The sequence below is a fragment of the Atractosteus spatula genome, chromosome 13, assembly GCF_055471065.1.
Source record: "Atractosteus spatula isolate fAtrSpa1 chromosome 13, fAtrSpa1.hap1, whole genome shotgun sequence".
Lineage (NCBI taxonomy): Eukaryota > Metazoa > Chordata > Actinopteri > Semionotiformes > Lepisosteidae > Atractosteus > Atractosteus spatula.
In genome coordinates, this window is record NC_142718.1 from 2065859 (window position 1) to 2083254 (window position 17396).

General features: G+C 56.9%; 1 protein-coding gene across 2 annotated transcripts; it reads right to left on the reverse strand.

The window, feature by feature from the left end:
* Window positions 1-1329: 1329 nt before the first annotated feature.
* Window positions 1330-13555, reverse strand: LOC148821602 (autoimmune regulator-like). Of its 2 annotated transcripts, XM_088930673.1 has the most exons (17): window positions 13428-13555; window positions 12649-12794; window positions 10558-10732; window positions 10214-10360; window positions 8403-8531; window positions 7903-8036; window positions 7114-7164; window positions 6914-6973; window positions 6222-6270; window positions 5615-5764; window positions 5341-5480; window positions 4897-4968; window positions 4276-4397; window positions 3169-3286; window positions 2974-3048; window positions 2683-2826; window positions 1330-2399 (listed from the first exon to the last, which is right to left on the reverse strand). In XM_088930673.1, the coding sequence occupies exons 1-17, from the start codon at window positions 13438-13440 to the stop codon at window positions 2319-2321; spliced, it is 1806 nt and encodes a 601-aa protein (XP_088786799.1). In that variant the 5' UTR covers window positions 13441-13555; the 3' UTR covers window positions 1330-2318. The 2 variants fall into 2 exon arrangements, with proteins under 2 accessions (XP_088786799.1, XP_088786800.1); XM_088930674.1 differs by lacking the exon at window positions 8403-8531.
* Between the last annotated feature and the right edge of the window lie 3841 nt (window positions 13556-17396).

Here is a 17396-nt window from a genome sequence, read left to right on the forward strand (position 1 = left end):
GGAGGGTAGCGCGCATGCGTGCGGTATGGCTCTCTCTCACACAGCACGCACATGCAGAATGATACTGGTATCGGTCTTCTCCCCAAAGCACTCAATCTACTCAGGCTCTGGGGCGCCTCCAGCAGTGGGACAGCTCCACACGACCCAGAAAATGTGGATTTTACTCGCCGTCCCCTGTGCCGAGGGAGCAGAAACAGTGGCCAGCGATGCCCCCCTCCTTCTCAAAGTAGGGGGAAAAAAAAAAGATCCCCCCGTCCGGTCGCCGAACCCCGCTTTTGCGAACGGGCGCCCCGCAGGGCTCCAACCCGAGAAGAGATGGGTGCAGTGGCTCCAGGGGTCCACCAGGGGGCGCCCTCGCCCAGCGCCGATTGTATTTAGCTGTACAAACCTGCGAATGAGCCAGACTTCCTCTGGGGGCTGGGAACTGCTCATACAGCATCTTCTGCTCTTTGTTCCAGTATAATAATAATAATAATACTCCTCACACTTATACAGCACTCTTCCGGACACCCCATTCACAGCGCTGTACAGGTCGTGGGGATCCCCTCCACCCCCACCAGTGTGTACCCCCACCTGGATGGTGCTCCAGTCCGCTCCCCACACACCAGCTCTCAGTGGGGAGGAGAGCAGAGTGATGGAGCCAGTTCAGAGAGGGGGGTTATTAGGAGGCCATGATTGGGAAGGGCCAGGGGGGAAATTTGGCCAGGACACCAGTGTAACACCCCAACTCTTGTCGAGGAACAACCTGGGATTTTTAATGACCACAGAGAGTCAGGACCTCGGTTTTACGTCTCATCCGAAGGACGGCGCCTGTTTACAGTGTAGTGTCCCCGTCACTATACTGGGGCATCAGGACCCACACAGACCGCAGGGTGAGCACCCCCTGCTGGCCCTACTCACACCTCTTCCGAATGACACGCATTATCCGAACTAGACACATTACAAGGTGAATCATTGAAGCGAGGCGCTTGCCGATCCGGGTCGCGTGGTTCAGTTACCACTTAGCGCCACAGGACTGGCGCCCCCTAGCGTCAGGGCAGAGAAGGAAAAGGCTTCCTACTTGTGCAAGCAGAGGAGTCATCTGAGCCCCAGGCCGCACAAGACCGGACAGGTCCCAGGTGGCCAGTAGCTGGGAGCACAGTGTACAGACTGAGGCCCCACTAACTGCTTCCTGAGACCACCCTCCTCCAGAACAGCAGTGCGGACACCCCATCAGCGCCCCCCAGACCTCCTCCTCCCCGCCCCACCCCGAGTCAGGGACAGGGCAGCCGAGATTTCCCTGTGGGTCTGTGTCTTGGTTTGGGTACAGAAGAATCGAACGCAGGCGTAAGAGAAATAAGATACAGGTTTATAAAACCGAGCGCGTGACTCGTCATTCACAGGGTAGGGCTGGTGGGCCCAAAATCCACATTCTTTCGCAAAAACATTCGCGGGCCTGGCGTCGTCACCGAGGCGCGCTCACTTCGCGCTGGGGCACGAGACGAGCCCCCCGGTCCCTCCTCCCGCGGGGGTACAGTGTGCGTTGCTGTGGTCCAGGGAAGTCTCGTTGCGCCCCCAGGCCTCTGCGTTTGACATTCACCCAAAGTAAAAAAAACAAAAGAAATCCCACAAGCAGGATTTCCATTCTCACAAAAGCCTTGGAAGAGCTGGCCTCCAGGGCGGCTCTCGGGGAAACACAAACAGTTTTAAAACAAGAGACAAGAGAAAAACAAGAGAAGGCGATACTGGTATGACAGCGTATGAATATTTACATCACTTAAAAACAAACAAACATTTCTCGTTCCCGATCGAGGCTACAATCTCAGTTGATGTCAGAGTGCCATGGCATTAACAGGATTTTTGTGCAGTATATCACCATAATAATATTGAAAAAATACTACTATTGTAGGCTACTGCATTATACTGTAAGAACATGAAAAAAGGTTACAAACAAGAGCCTGTGTGGTACTCTATAATGACACAATCCTCCTGCAATTATCCCCAAAACACAAGGTGCAGTAGCCAGACTAAATATTCTGAGATGCTGGCAAGGATAACTGGATCACCACAAGAGTTCACAAGAAATCATGAAGATTTTTACAAAGACAGGAGGCTGCTGGCCTCTGATTGGTCAGTCTGGGACCTGCCCTGTGATGTCATACCAGGAAGTATGGAAGGTCATCACCAGGTACAGCCAAGCAGCACCTACTGCAGTGTATTGGTACGCCACACAGAGAGCCCGACATGTGCAAAAGGAACTATTTTACATGGCATGAGGATAACTTCCAGTTTGAAACACTGAAAGCATTTTAAGGCACCTTACAACCGGAGAAGGATCGCTAGTCGACAGCGAAAACCTTCTTGAATTCCTCCTCGAACACATCCCTGAGCTTGGCGCCCATCTCCCCAAACTCATTATCCTGGAAGGAAACAGAAATAAGAAGAAGAGGGTGAGAAATCTGGAGGGGATCGGACCAGTCCTGCGAGAGTCTGCGATTGCAGAGTACGTGAGGGACTCTCTTGACCGAGCGGTGCATCCCAGCACACCCCACTTCTGTTTCCTCCTGCAGCAGCCCTGGGCCGATCGATACTGCAGGCGCACTGTGGAGAGCGAAGGCTCGAACAGGCCTCACGCCAGGCCTCTGGGTCTGAATCTGTCCCCCCACTGTCCCTCCTTCATTAACGAGGCGCAGGAGGTCTCACCTGGTTGAACCTGGCACAGTTCTCGAAGATCAGCTCGATGTCTGTGGCGAACTGGCCCACGGTGTGATAGCGCTCAGACTGTAAGGTGTCCTTCACTTTGTCCAACCACATGGGACTCTCGATGACATCAGCATAGCCCTCGACCTGCAACACACACACTGTCTCTCTCACACTGGTGTCTCTGACTCAGTATAGCCCTCTCACACACACACACACTGCCTCAGTGCTGCACACAGAATACAGACTGTTATCTCCAGGTCAGATGGAAATGGACTCCCTGCTCTCACTCACTGTGTGACAGGGGTTGGGTGCGAAGACTCTGTGGTTGTCAGCCTTGTACAGATACAGCAGCAGGTAGTGGCATTGCTGTGGAGAGGAGCAGAAACAGTCACACACTGGCCTCCAACCTCATAGTCCCCAAAGCAGAGAGGACCAGGCCAGCAGAGCATCACACAGAACAGAGCAGCGACCCCCAGCAGGACCTACCGACAGGTACTGTGTGATATCGGAGCGCAACAGCTCCGGCAGAGAGAGGGGGTCACCTCTGGAGGACTGCTGCACTTCTCTCAGGGAGCAGTAGCTACAGATCCACTTCTCCGTGTCCCTGTCAAGACACAACAGGCCAGAGACATCACAGTCATTCCTGGACGGCCTCACTGTCTTCCACCATTTTCTAATCATTGGCTCAGTACATCTTCAAGCTCCTTTGAAGCTGTTGGACTCCTCAGTTGTGTTTTATCCACTCCCCCAGTTTGGAAGGGGCAAGTGTTTGAGTGTCAGCTTACTGTCGACAGTCCGGCACCTGTGCTGCACCTGAACAACAGACACCTGCAGGCTTGCTCCCTGGACACGCCCACCTGGCTCCGCCCACAAACCCCTACACTGAGCTCCACAGCGCCTGATTGGAGGAGAGGCGTGGCTCTAGCTGACATCACCACCGGCTAATAGCATGGCACAGTCTCATGCTGGGGTGAGATCAGGCAGTGTGCTGACCCAGGAGTAGATTTGGGTTGGGAGCGGGCAGTGTACTGACCCAGGAGTGGGGTGGGGGCGAGATCGGGCAGTGTACTGACCCAGGAGTGGGGTGGGGGTGAGATTGGGCAGTGTACTGACCCAGGAGAGGGGTGGGGGCGAGAGCGGGCAGTGTACTGACCCAGGAGTAGATTTGGGTTGGGAGCGGGCAGTGTACTGACCCAGGAGTGGGGTGGGGGCGAGATCAGGCAGTGTACTGACCCAGGAGAGGGGTGGGGGCGAGAGCGGGCAGTGTACTGACCCAGGAGAGGGGTGGGGGCGAGAGCGGGCAGTGTACTGACCCAGGAGAGGGGTGGGGGCGAGAGCGGGCAGTGTACTGACCCAGGAGAGGGGTGGGGGCGAGATCAGGCAGTGTACTGACCCAGGAGAGGGGTGGGGGCGAGAGCGGGCAGTGTACTGACCCAGGAGTAGATTTGGGTTGGGAGCGGGCAGTGTACTGACCCAGGAGTGGGGTGGGGGCGAGATCAGGCAGTGTACTGACCCAGGAGAGGGGTGGGGGCGAGAGCGGGCAGTGTACTGACCCAGGAGTAGATTTGGGTTGGGAGCGGGCAGTGTACTGACCCAGGGGGACTCTCCTCCACCGAGGGCACGTGACAGTCGTGGTGGAAGGCGCGGGGACACTCATCGCAGCACACCAGGCTGCCCCGGCTGCAGCACACGTAGCAGTCGTCATCGTTGTCCTGCTGCAGGCCGAGGAAGAGGAGGGGGAGGAAGAAGAGGGATCGCAGGGTCAGTCTCGAGAGGCTGCAGAGCTCAGGCACAGAGTCAGTGATACACGGCGCCCTGCAGAAGACTCTCTCTTCTAACAAAGCCACTGCTGTATAGTGAGTACTGTCCGTCACAGCTCGAGTGCTAAAACTGAACATTATTATGGGTGAAATAAGAGCAATAGTCCTGCAAGTCTGTCTCTATACATAATCCAGGGAAACTGCTCATATATAAGTGTGACAAAGCTCTGCCGGTTTAATATTTCAATGATTTAATATCTCCTGGATTCAGGACTAGAGACTGGCAGGCTGCAGGATTTACAGGATTTACAGGTTCAAATCCCAAATCTCGAGGGAGAGATGCTGTTCTCAGATTTCTCCTGTACAACCATGCCCAGCTGTACACATGGGTGCAAACGTCAGTGTCTGTGGATGAAGGCGTCAGTGAAGTAAGTGAACGGCACAGATGCCTTACCCAGCGGTCCGCGTCTGTGGTGCTGCACGCCTTGCATTTACACTTAATAGAGTGAACCACCAGGACGCGCCTCTGCACCAGACCGGGAAGAGGGAACGAAGACAACATTAGTACACAGTCCCAGAGAAACAGAGCGACCCGAGCGCACGGCTGGAAGGCTCCCCTGCTCTGCTGCTGTCACTGGTTACACTCCTCCTGGGCCTCCGCGGCAGTGACACCCAGGGACACCGCCCACAGGCTGGAGGGTAACAGCTCGGCCCGGCCCGGCCCGGCCCACCCTGCTGGCGCCGATCTCGTGCCGCCCGAGCGTGCGTTTCTCCAGAGGTACAGCGTCGCAGAGGCGCATCAGCAGCAGAGCTGCCAGGGTACCATGCTGGCCATCCTGGATTCCCTAACCTCCCCGACCCCCGACCCCTGACCTCCGACCCTCGACCCCCGACCCACCTCAATCAGGTATCTCAGAGGCTCCCCCAGGCACAGGATACTCCTCTGCCAGGAGCCCTCCTTCACTGTGGGGTCCTCCTTCAGGAAGTCCGTAGGGGTCACCCACTTCTCCTCTGTCCTGATGCACTTCCCACAGGTCCCTGGGGCGGTGAGGGGGACACAGACAGGCACAGCGGGCGTGAGAACAGGGGTGTCAGCTCAGGACGCGGCCTGTACCCCTGTAGCCCAAGCCGGCCGGCGAGAGGCAGGCGGACAGCAGAGCGCCGACACTGACCGCTGGCGAAGCGATCCCTCTGCAGGCTCCCGGCCGCCGAGCCGCACGTGACCGGGAGGCGATCGCGGAGGAACATGGACACCTCATCTCCCACACCAGCCTCCCCTTCGTCACCCTCCTCTTCTTCCTCTTCGCTGGGGGTGTCCGACGCTGCAGGAGAAACAGTATCAGCATCTCACCTCAACGAGGACGTCAGTCCCTGCACTGCTCTCACCCCTTTTTGCCCCCAGAACTGGGAGGCGTCAGGGTCTAGTTTCAACCACGCCTGCTCTCGCCAGTGGTGGCAGCGGTGGGATGGCCGGACCCATAGAGGGAGAATGGCACCAGCCTGTACACTAGCAACAGCAAAGCCAGAAGAAACACAGCCCAGACAATGGGCGACCACGGACTCTACAGTCCTGAAGGAGAAGACTATGAGGGTACCCCCTCTCTCTGAGGGGAGCCCCAGTACCCCCCCCCTCCCCCCATCATGTCCTTGAGACGCTCCGGCTGCTGGAGCTGTTCGAGCAGCAGGCAGGGAGATCCGAGCGCCGAGGCGTCTGGATGGTGCACCCCGACATCAGATACTCCTGGGGAGAAGAGGCTCAGAGATGAGAGAGTTGCTCACCTGAAGGGGAACTGTCTCGCCATTTGGAGCCAAATACCTTTTTCCTCCCCTGAAACCAAGCAGAACAGCCATTAGTCCCTGATGGGTCTCTGTGCACTCGCTAACAGGGTGTCCCGCCTGTCCAAGACCAGCAGCTTCAAGATGACCTGCAGGTGTGTGCGGGCTGGTAAGAGTGTGAATGTGTGTGTCTCAGTGCCTGGTTGCGCGCGAGTGTGACTCCATAACAATAATTCCTCACACATACTGTGTATGGACACTCCCCTCACAGCGCTGTACAGGTAATGGGGACTGTGCTTGTGTGTGAGAGTGTGTGCGTGTCTGTGTGAGAACAGGACAGTCTTATCCTCGCTGCTGTTGTGTTGTGTGTGTGTGTGTGTGTGTGTGTGTGTGTGTGTGTGAGAGCAGGACAGTCTTACTCTCGCTGATGTCGTGTGTGTGTGTGTGTGTGTGTGTGTGTGTGTGTGTGTGTGTGTGTGTGAGTGAGAACAGGACAGTCTTACAAACTGCTGTTGTGTTTGTGTGTGAGTGTGTGTTTGTGTGAAAACAGGACAGTCTTACTCTTGCTTATCTAATGTGTGTGTGTGTGTGTGTGTGTGTGAGAACAGGACAGTCTTACTCTTGCTGATCTAATGTGTGTGTGTGTGTGTGTGTGTGTGTGTGTGTGTGTGTGTGAGAGAACAGGACAGTCTTACTCTTGCTGCTCTTGGAGAAGGTGTCTTCTTCTTGACACAGGAAGGCTTGGTCACACTGTCCTGTAATGTTAAAGCACACACACACAGCTCAGACCGCGCTGCCCAGCCTCAGTAATCCCACCGGAAAACATTCCACAGAACCCACTCAGTTTTCCAAGTCTCTAACTTGCATCGGACAGAGGGAAGGCCCGCAGACTCACCTCGTCACTCCTCCTACTGCGTTTGAAACCGGGAGATGTCAGGTGGCCTTCCTGTGTGGAGAAACACAGATTCAAAAGAATTTTCCCAAACTCCAAACTCGTATCCTGGGTATCCTCTTTCCTCCTTCCACATCATCGAAACGGCTTTCAGGACTGTCTGGCTCTCTGCCTTCTCTCTAGGTCTCTCACCCTGTTAGCCCTCTGTCTCTGTTAGTCTCTCTCACAATCCCTCTCTGTGTGTCCCCCTGTCTGCCCACCTGCTCCCTCTCTCACCTGGGTCAGTGTGATCAGGGGCGTGGTCTGTTCTCTCTCTCACCTGGGTCAGTGTGATCAGGGGTGTGTTCTGTTCTCTCTCTCACCTGGGTCAGTGTGATCAGGGCTGTGTTCTGTTCTCTCTCTCACCTGGATCAGTGTGATCAGGGGCGTGGTCTGTTCTCTCTCTCACCTGGATCAGTGTGATCAGGGCTGTGTTCTGTTCTCTCTCTCACCTGGGTCAGTGTGATCAGGGGCGTGGTCTGTTCTCTCTCTCACCTGGATCAGTGTGATCAGGGCTGTGTTCTGTTCTCTCTCTCACCTGGATCAGTGTGATCAGGGGCGTGGTCTGTTCTCTCTCTCACCTGGATCAGTGTGATCAGGGCTGTGTTCTGTTCTCTCTCTCACCTGGATCAGTGTGATCAGGGGCGTGGTCTGTTCTCTCTCTCACCTGGATCAGTGTGATCAGGGCTGTGTTCTGTTCTCTCTCTCACCTGGATCAGTGTGATCAGGGGCGTGGTCTGTTCTCTCTCTCACCTGGATCAGTTTGATCAGGGCTGTGTTTCGGCAGCGGATGCTCAGTTTCCAGTTCTTGAAGCTTTTTTTTCCTGCGAACTCCTCAAATGCACTGGGAGTGAACCACCGTCCCTCTGAGAGTATACAGCTCTCCCCTGGAGCACACGGACAACACAGACACGCATCATCACTGCGGTTTACACAAACAGTGGTGGGAGTGTGGAACAAGCTGCCCAGCCACGTTGTTGAAACCCATAGTTTCTTTCTAGAAATGGCTAAATAAGATCCTCCGATCAATTAGCTACTAACTGCTTGTGAGCTACGTGGGCACTGGAGTTTTATGGGCGTGGGACCGGTTTCTCAGCTAAGTGTATGAAATTTGACATTCGGTCGGATACCAAACAACCAAAGAAGTAAGATGTGTTAAATAATCTGCCCTTGAGTGTTGCCTTCCCTGTGTCCTGAGGAGTCATGCATCAGCCAGCAGGCGTGTCAGACTGCGGTGTGGGCATGACCCTCACCTCTGGTCAGCTTGCCCCGGTCCAGGGTGCCAGTCTTGGTCCCGCAGGAGACGGGCAGACTGGCCTTGTACAGAGGCCAGGTCCAGATGGGCTCCGCTGGGTCGGCCTCGCTCTTCCTCAGTGGAGATCCTGCAGCACACACAGCCCTGTCGGGACCCTGAGACACACACCCCCACCCCTGCCGGGACCTTGAGACAAACACACACGCACACAGCCCTGCCGGGACCCTGAGACACACACCCCCACCCCTGCCGGGACCCTGAGACAAACACACACGCACACAGCCCTGCCGGGACCCTGAGACACACACCCCCACCCCTGCCGGGACCCTGAGACAAACACACACACACAGCCCTGCCGGGACCCTGAGACACACACACACACACACACACACACACACACAGCCCTGCCGGGACCCTGAGACACACACCCCCACCCCTGCCGGGACCCTGAGACAAACACACACACACACACACACACACACACACACACACAGCCCTGCCGGGACCCTGAGACAAACACACACACACAGCCCTGTCGGGACCCTGAGACACACACCCCCACCCCTGCCGGGACCCTGAGACACACACACACACACACACACACACACACACACACACAGCCCTGCCGGGACCCTGAGACAAACACACACACACACACACACACACACACACACACACACACAGCCCTGCCGGGACCCTGAGACACACACCCCCACCCCTGGCGGGACCCTGAGACACACACCCCCACCCCTGCCGGGACCCTGAGACAAACACACACACACACACAGCCCTGCCGGGACCCTGAGACACACACACACACACACACACACACACACACAGCCCTGCCGGGACCCTGAGACACACACCCCCACCCCTGCCGGGACCCTGAGACAACACACACACACACACACACACACACACACACACACACAGCCCTGCCGGGACCCTGAGACAAACACACACACACAGCCCTGTCGGGACCCTGAGACACACACCCCCACCCCTGCCGGGACCCTGAGACACAGACACACACACACACACACACACACACACACACACAGCCCTGCCGGGACCCTGAGACACACACACACACACACACACACACACACACACACACACACACAGCCCTGCCGGGACCCTGAGACACACACCCCCACCCCTGGCGGGACCCTGAGACACACACCCCCACCCCTGCCGGGACCCTGAGACACACACACACACACACACAGCCCTGCCGGGACCCTGAGACAAACACACACACACACACACACACACACAGCCCTGCCGGGACCCTGAGACACACACACACACACAGCCCTGTCGGGACCCTGAGACACACACCCCCACCCCTGCCGGGACCCTGAGACACACACACACACACACACACACACACACACACACAGCCCTGCCGGGACCCTGAGACAAACACACACACACACACACACACACACACACACACACACACAGCCCTGCCGGGACCCTGAGACACACACCCCCACCCCTGGCGGGACCCTGAGACACACACCCCCACCCCTGCCGGGACCCTGAGACACACACACACACACACAGCCCTGCCGGGACCCTGAGACAAACACACACACACACACACACACACACAGCCCTGCCGGGACCCTGAGACACACACCCCCACCCCTGCCGGGACCCTGAGACAAACACACACACACAGCCCTGTCGGGACCCTGAGACAGACAGGCAGGCAGGCAGGCAGGCAGGCAGGCAGGCACGCACGCACGCACGCACGCACGCACGCACAGGGTGGCCTGGCGTTCCTGTGGCACAGTGGCGTACCGTAGACAGGCTTCTGCGGCCTCTTCCTCTTCTGTGACTTCGCCGGGCTGGAGGGTCCCGGCTCTTCCTTGTCCTTATCCATATCCTCATCCTTATCCTTGCTCTCCTCCGGCTTCTCCTCCGTCTGCAGCAGCTTCTCCAGCGATCCTGCGCAATGCCGAAGCAGGAGAGAAAACCCACACGTGTCGCCATCGGGCTTCTGGGGACCCCTGCACCGCGCCGGGCCGACCAGCAGGGGGCGCTCAGGAGCGTCATCTTCACAGCCGAGCGGCTCCGCACGGCCAGGGACCGGCCACGGAGAGGAGCTGGCGGACTGGGGGCTCTGCGGATCCCGGGGTACTCACCGTCGATGATGCTGCTCCTGATGAGTTTCAGCGTGGGGTACACGTGCACGATGTGGTCGGCGAACAGGCACTTCCAGAAGGCGATCACCCGCTGGGGCCTCTCCCTCCCCAGCCAGTCCAGTAGCTTGTACAGGGCCCTCTCCCGGCGCTCCCTGCTCTTCATGCGGCTCACCCTCTGCGGGCGGCACGGTCTCTGGTGAGCGACCTCGGCCCCGCGCCACCCCACCCCACCCAGCCCCTCTGCCTGAGGACATGGACCCCCACCATGGCTCGGACCCAGGCTACAGCAGCTCATCCTGGACTGGGACCCTGGCTGTGATCTCCAGGCTGTAGGGGCTCATCCTGGACTGGGACCCTGGCTGTGATCTCCGGGCTGTAGGGGCTCATCCTGGACTGGGACCCTGGCTGTGATCTCCGGGCTGTAGGGGCTCATCCTGGACTGGGACCCTGGCTGTGATCTCCAGGCTGTAGGGGCTCATCCTGGACTGGGACCCTGGCTGTAGGGGCTCATCCTGGACTGGGACCCTGGCTGTGATCTCCAGGCTGTAGGGGCTCATCCTGGACTGGGACCCTGGCTGTGATCTCCGGGCTGTAGGGGCTCATCCTGGACTGGGACCCTGGCTGTAGGGGCTCATCCTGGACTGGGACCCTGGCTGTGATCTCCGGGCTGTAGGGGCTCATCCTGGACTGGGACCCTGGCTGTGATCTCCAGGCTGTAGGGGCTCATCCTGGACTGGGACCCTGGCTGTGATCTCCTGGCTGTAGGGGCTCATCCTGGACTGGGACCCTGGCTGTGATCTCCTGGCTGTAGGGGCTCATCCTGGACTGGGACCCTGGCTGTGATCTCCAGGCTGTAGGGGCTCATCCTGGACTGGGACCCTGGCTGTGATCTCCGGGCTGTAGGGGCTCATCCTGGACTGGGACCCTGGCTGTGATCTCCGGGCTGTAGGGGCTCATCCTGGACTGGGACCCTGGCTGTGATCTCCGGGCTGTAGGGGCTCATCCTGGACTGGGACCCTGGCTGTAGGGGCTCATCCTGGACTGGGACCCTGGCTGTGATCTCCAGGCTGTAGGGGCTCATCCTGGACTGGGACCCTGGCTGTGATCTCCGGGCTGTAGGGGCTCATCCTGGACTGGGACCCTGGCTGTGATCTCCGGGCTGTAGGGGCTCATCCTGGACTGGGACCCTGGCTGTGATCTCCGGGTTGTAGGGGCTCATCCTGGACTGGGACCCTGGCTGTGATCTCCGGCTGTAGGGGCTCATCCTGGACTGGGACCCTGGCTGTGATCTCCGGGCTGTAGGGGCTCATCCTGGACTGGGACCCTGGCTGTGATCTCCAGGCTGTAGGGGCTCATCCTGGACTGGGACCCTGGCTGTGATCTCCGGGCTGTAGGGGCTCATCCTGGACTGGGACCCTGGCTGTGATCTCCGGGCTGTAGGGGCTCATCCTGGACTGGGACCCTGGCTGTAGGGGCTCATCCTGGACTGGGACCCTGGCTGTGATCTCCAGGCTGTAGGGGCTCATCCTGGACTGGGACCCTGGCTGTGATCTCCGGGCTGTAGGGGCTCATCCTGGACTGGGACCCTGGCTGTAGGGGCTCATCCTGGACTGGGACCCTGGCTGTGAACTCCGGGCTGTAGGGGCTCATCCTGGACTGGGACCCTGGCTGTGATCTCCTGGCTGTAGGGGCTCATCCTGGACTGGGACCCTGGCTGTGATCTCAGGGCTGTAGGGGCTCATCCTGGACTGGGACCCAGGCTGTGAACTCCGGGTTTTTTTTAAAAAAAGGGGGCCTAACAGTGTTCATGTCCCTGAAACTCCACAATAAAAAAAAACAGGACCCAGGAGGCAGCACCAAAGGTTCAATGCCAGTGTATTCGAGACAGATGGCAAAAGGTGGTTCTGTACACAAAGCATAGCGGGGGTGTGGAGCAGCACAACTTGCTCCTGCTCACCTTGCACCACGGGGCGGAGGGGGGCTTTAAACCAGTAAAGGAATACACACACAATATAGTAAAGCTCTTTCCTTAAACAGAACACGTGACCTGCGGCAGGGTCGGCTCAGCAGGGTGGCAGAGAGCGGGCTCACCTCGTACTGCTCCTCGGGGATGATGTTGTGGTCCCTGAGCTGGTTCAGCAGCCTCTGGGGCTGCTCCAGGCAGGACAGCTCCGTCTTCTTGCTGTGGAAGAAGGCCAGCATCTGATCCAGGGTGAAGAAGTCCAGCGGGTCGATGCCTGTCAGGAGGAGACAGAGGCTCACTCCGGACCTCGTGGGGGGGGGGCGTGTGGTCCGCCGGCCACCAGGGGGCGCCGCACCTGCAGGAACGCCTCTCAACAGCGTCACCCGACCCGCGGTGCCGCGCTCAACTGGTAATGAGAGCCCGGCTCGGGGGATTATGCAACGCCACTGCACTGTTTCCCGAGTGATTCACACACCACCCTCCCGAGCCCGACACGTACTCTCTCCGTGGCCTTTTGGCCAGATTTAAACCGAGCGTCCCTATTAATTCGTGCAAAGAAGTCACCCCCAACGTCTCCTGCTCGGCTACTCAAATGCATGGTCTCCCTTCCGCAATACAGAGAAAATAAAAAGTCCTTTCTGCCTGCAGACCGAGGGGCGGTTTAAGCACCGTTCAGTGCGGGTTTAAGGACCGACAGCTGCCGGACCACCTCGAACAGGGAAACGGGACGCAAATTTAGAGGTTTTTTAGAGGCACGGCACGTCACCCCCCACCATCATCATCATTTATCCGCTGTCTCCTGTCGGCGGCAGACATGTTGCTCCTGCAGAGGCTGGGGCTCTGCGGGGTTACAACGAGCCAGTGCCCCCCGCCCCACGCAGCCCCCGGGCGCACCGATCAATGATACCTGCGGTCGCCATGTCGTACAAACACCCTCCACCCTGCAAAGACGAATCTCCCGCCCGCCTTGAGATTTCAAATTACGGCAGAGCCGTTCACCACAGCGGAAGTCGAGCTGCCGCTGCCAGGAAGCGTGGGGGGGGGGGCGGAGAACGAAAGTAACTTTGTTGCCGACGGCTGCCCATCCTGAAATCTAGGGCTCAGTTCAGTGTCTGACCGGGGCGGAGGGGGAGAAAAGCACATTATGCACGTTCGTAGATACAGGAGAAGTTCGGCTCCGTTCTCGGCAGAGTCTCCCTTCAGCACAAATCTGATAGCGGCGGGCTGCGATGACAACAGGCGCTGCAGTAACACGCCCGGGGACTGAAAGGTTTGTTTTACACCGTAGTGGGTAAACACGGGTGACACACTGCGAGCTCACCTCACACCTCTCCCCCGGACCGGCCTGGGACAGGGGTCTTACAGGGAAGCTGTAGAGCAGTGGTTCTCCAAGTCACAGGTGCGGTGGACCACCTGTGCCCGAGTCCACTTCTTACCCTGTGAAAATCGTCACCTATCCATGTCCTAGAAAATAACTCACATCGAATTAAAATCTGTTGAAAAATCTGTTGCATCTTTTGCAAACGTGTGTATGGCTTAAAAAGGTCGTGTGAAGAACGGAGCTGCTTTTGTCGGGCAGTCGGAGAAGTGACCTCCGGATCCAAGCCGGACAGCTTCGGTCTCACGTCCGGGAGCAGACGAGGATGTCACATCAAGCGCACCTTCTGCTTCCTCGTACATCGCTTGTGATCAGGCTGTTGGGATGAGAATTACAGCACTGCTGGTGTGGCTCGCAGATCAGCCCACTCGCAGGTTCACATCTGTTCTGCATCTCTCTCGCAGTTGCGCTGGCACTATCGGCGCTGTGTTGGAGATCCAGGGCCCCAGATTCGAGCCAGTGCTCCGCGACAATAACCCTTCTGCTTGGACTGCTGCTTTCAATGACACCTTGAACCTTCAGACCCAAAGTAAGAGATTCAGAAGTGAGAACAAAAGGGCACGAACAATAATAAGTGCAGCGGTCGAGCCGCACTCACATATGAAACCGGAAAGAGAGTAACCACGCGATCGTGACGGCTAGTGAGGCGCGGGTCGACTCGGGTTCAAAACAATATTTTAGATCGGGTTGGGCGGGTGCGGGTTGATATATGACCACAAAGCACAATACCGTGTCACGCTGCTGCCAAACGCCTAACTGTGGGATACCATCACGACAAGACCTCCGCGGCATGTCATGATAGGGACCCCAGTATATCCCATGTATATCGTGGCAGTGTATCAGGACTGGCGCCTTGCCTCCATGCCACCCTGGCACCGCTGTCGCAACAAAGGTCTCATATCAGGACATGATATACCCAGATATGGACTTTGAGTCGCGACATGGGGTCAGCATATCCTGTCAGGGTATGTCCTATTGCAACATATGGACTCCAAGTCACGACATGCGGGCGGGACATTTTGTCGGGGTATGTCATATCGCGATATACGGGCTTCAGGTCGTGACATGGGCTTGACAGTTTTTGTCGTATCGCGATATATGGACTCTATGTCGCGACATGGGGGGTGGGCATTTTAGCTGGGCATGTCATATCGCGATATAGGGCCTTTCATGTCGCGACATGGGGCGGGGCACTTTTGCCGGGGTATGTCATATCGCGATATGCCGGCTTCCTGTCGCGACATGGGGGGGGCACTTTTGCCGGGGGTATGTCATATCGCGATATGCCGGCTTCATGTCGCGACATGGGGGGGCACTTTTGCCGGGGGGTATGTCATATCGCGATATGCTGGCTTCATGTCGCGACATGGGCGCGGGTGGGCGTTTGTCATATCGCGATATGCGGGCTCCATATCGCGACATGGGGGCGGGAGCTTTTTTTCAGGATTTGTCATATCGAGATATATGGACTTAATGTCGCGGCAGTGGCCATGACAGTGATGCACTAACTAATGAGACCGGTTTGGTTTCCCTACGCCAGTGTAGGGGGGCTGAGTGACGTCACGACCCCGAAAAAACAATGCGCTGTATCTCGGAAACGAATGCAGCACAAACGCTACTTTCAAAGGCACAGACCGGCACAAACGTAGCACTGACGAATGAGGCGGGTTTCATCGTTTGTGCCGTCTGTAGGGGGGGCAACTTCACGGAGCTGGAATCAACACAAGTCCCTCCTCCCACTTTTTACAGCTTGCAGTTCTTCACAGCGCTCCTAGGGGGAGCGGACGCGACACTAGTCTTTCCTCTGACTTAAACAGCGGAGACGTGCTTTGTAAGAAAGATGATGAGGTCAGCCCGCGGACCACACTTTGAGAGCCACTGCTGCAGCGGACAGTTCTGCTGGGAGTCTGTCCTGGACTCGCCATCTGGCAGAAGCTGGAATTAGGATTTACAATACCCTGGCGAAAAGCGCTGTTTTAACAGCCTCGGCTTCAGCATTTAACACATTTTAAGAGTGTATTCCACCCATGAAATAGGCACTCTGAGCTTTCTCATCTTCACGCCAGCGTAGAACTAATCGGTTAAGTTACTTCACTGGAAAAAAAAATGCATCTTGTAACTAAGCGGTGGTGATAACTGAAGAAAAGGGCGTTCGGCAGCCGGCAGTTATCGCCACCCCTTGGTTACAAGATGCGTTTTTTTTTTCAGGAAAGTAACTTGTCCGATCGGCTCGTTAAGGTGAAGTTTAAGGGCTTAACACGTTTTAAGAGTGTATCGCATCCATGCAACAGGCGCTCCGAGCCGTCTCCCTTCCATGTCGTTGTAGAATTGATCTTTTTTTTATTTTATTTTCACACAGATTCAGAATGCCTCTCGACCCCCCACAAAAAAAACAGGCGCATACGTAGATGTAGAAATACAGGTGAGGTTCGGTGCCCACACAGGGTATTAAAAGAGATAGTAAATCTAGATATTCTGAACTCCCCTTGTCTAAACACTGAGGTGTGTTGCACAGGACCGTCGGGAAGAAAGCTGGATTACAGCTGTATCTCTGAACTTTGCAAAATGCTCGCTCGCCCGCCCGCCCGCTCGTCTCCATCTACGCGATGGCGGCCGAAGGTACAGTGGACCGTGTAGCGCAACATCTCAGCTGCGAGTTCGTTGTTGTGCTGGGTTTTTTACCCTCTCCTCTGAGAGGAGACCCGGTAATACAGGAAGCTGCCGAGCTCCCTTCCCTGGAGAGCGAAGGGAAACCTGCAGTCCTTCTCGTTTTATCTTCTCTCTCTTGCCGGAGGGAGGTCGTGCAAATTGCAGTTGCCCTAGCCGAGCGGGATGCGGCGCAGGGGGCAGAACTGTGCCCGCTATCCCACCTCGGTCAGATAAAAATCAAATCATACTGTAACGATCAACAGCAGCGGCTTCAGCCCGTGACGCCACAGACGGGGAAAAAAAAACCAGAGAGTGTACGTGTGAGGGTCTGGGGGTGTGTGGCTCTCTGGTCTGGGGGTGCTGCCGCTGCGCCGCCCCCTGCTGGCTGCTCGTTGTTCATATAAAACAAATGACAATGACGATAATGCCAGTACTGAGATGCGGTATTTGCTTCCACTGGACGGAGACCTTGCGTTCGTTTAAAATTCTGTTGCTTCGGATTCTCCTTTATCGCCGCGGCCGGATGACGATGTGGGACCTGAGAATCGGGGGGATGGGGGGGCGGGCGTTTTCACCCACACGAGCAGAATAACTGAAACTGGCATTTCATCACTGAGCTGTTGCGTTAAAACACACATAAAATTAAAACTAGCGGAAAGCAGTGATTAGCTGTGGGCGGCAGGGATCCCCCCCAGCAGGCCCTTACTGAGATACCGTGTGAACGCAAGATAACTTTTCCCCTGACGATTTATTAGCACAGTGTCACGGACACGGACTGAAATCCGTGTCAGATCTTGTAGAAGACCCTATGCGATGCGATAAGAGCTGGAGAAAACAGGAGGCGTGGTA

What these genes read in the sequence shown, in the direction of transcription:
- LOC148821602 (XM_088930673.1), bottom strand. An exon ending in CCCTGATCAAACTGATCCAG is followed by an intron (nt 7,165 to 7,902) that starts GTGAGAGAGAGA and finishes TTCTCCACACAG; the next exon opens with GAAGGCCACCTGACATCTCC. An exon ending in CTCTGAGATACCTGATTGAG is followed by an intron (nt 4,969 to 5,340) that starts GTGGGTCGGGGG and finishes GGTCTGGTGCAG; the next exon opens with AGGCGCGTCCTGGTGGTTCA.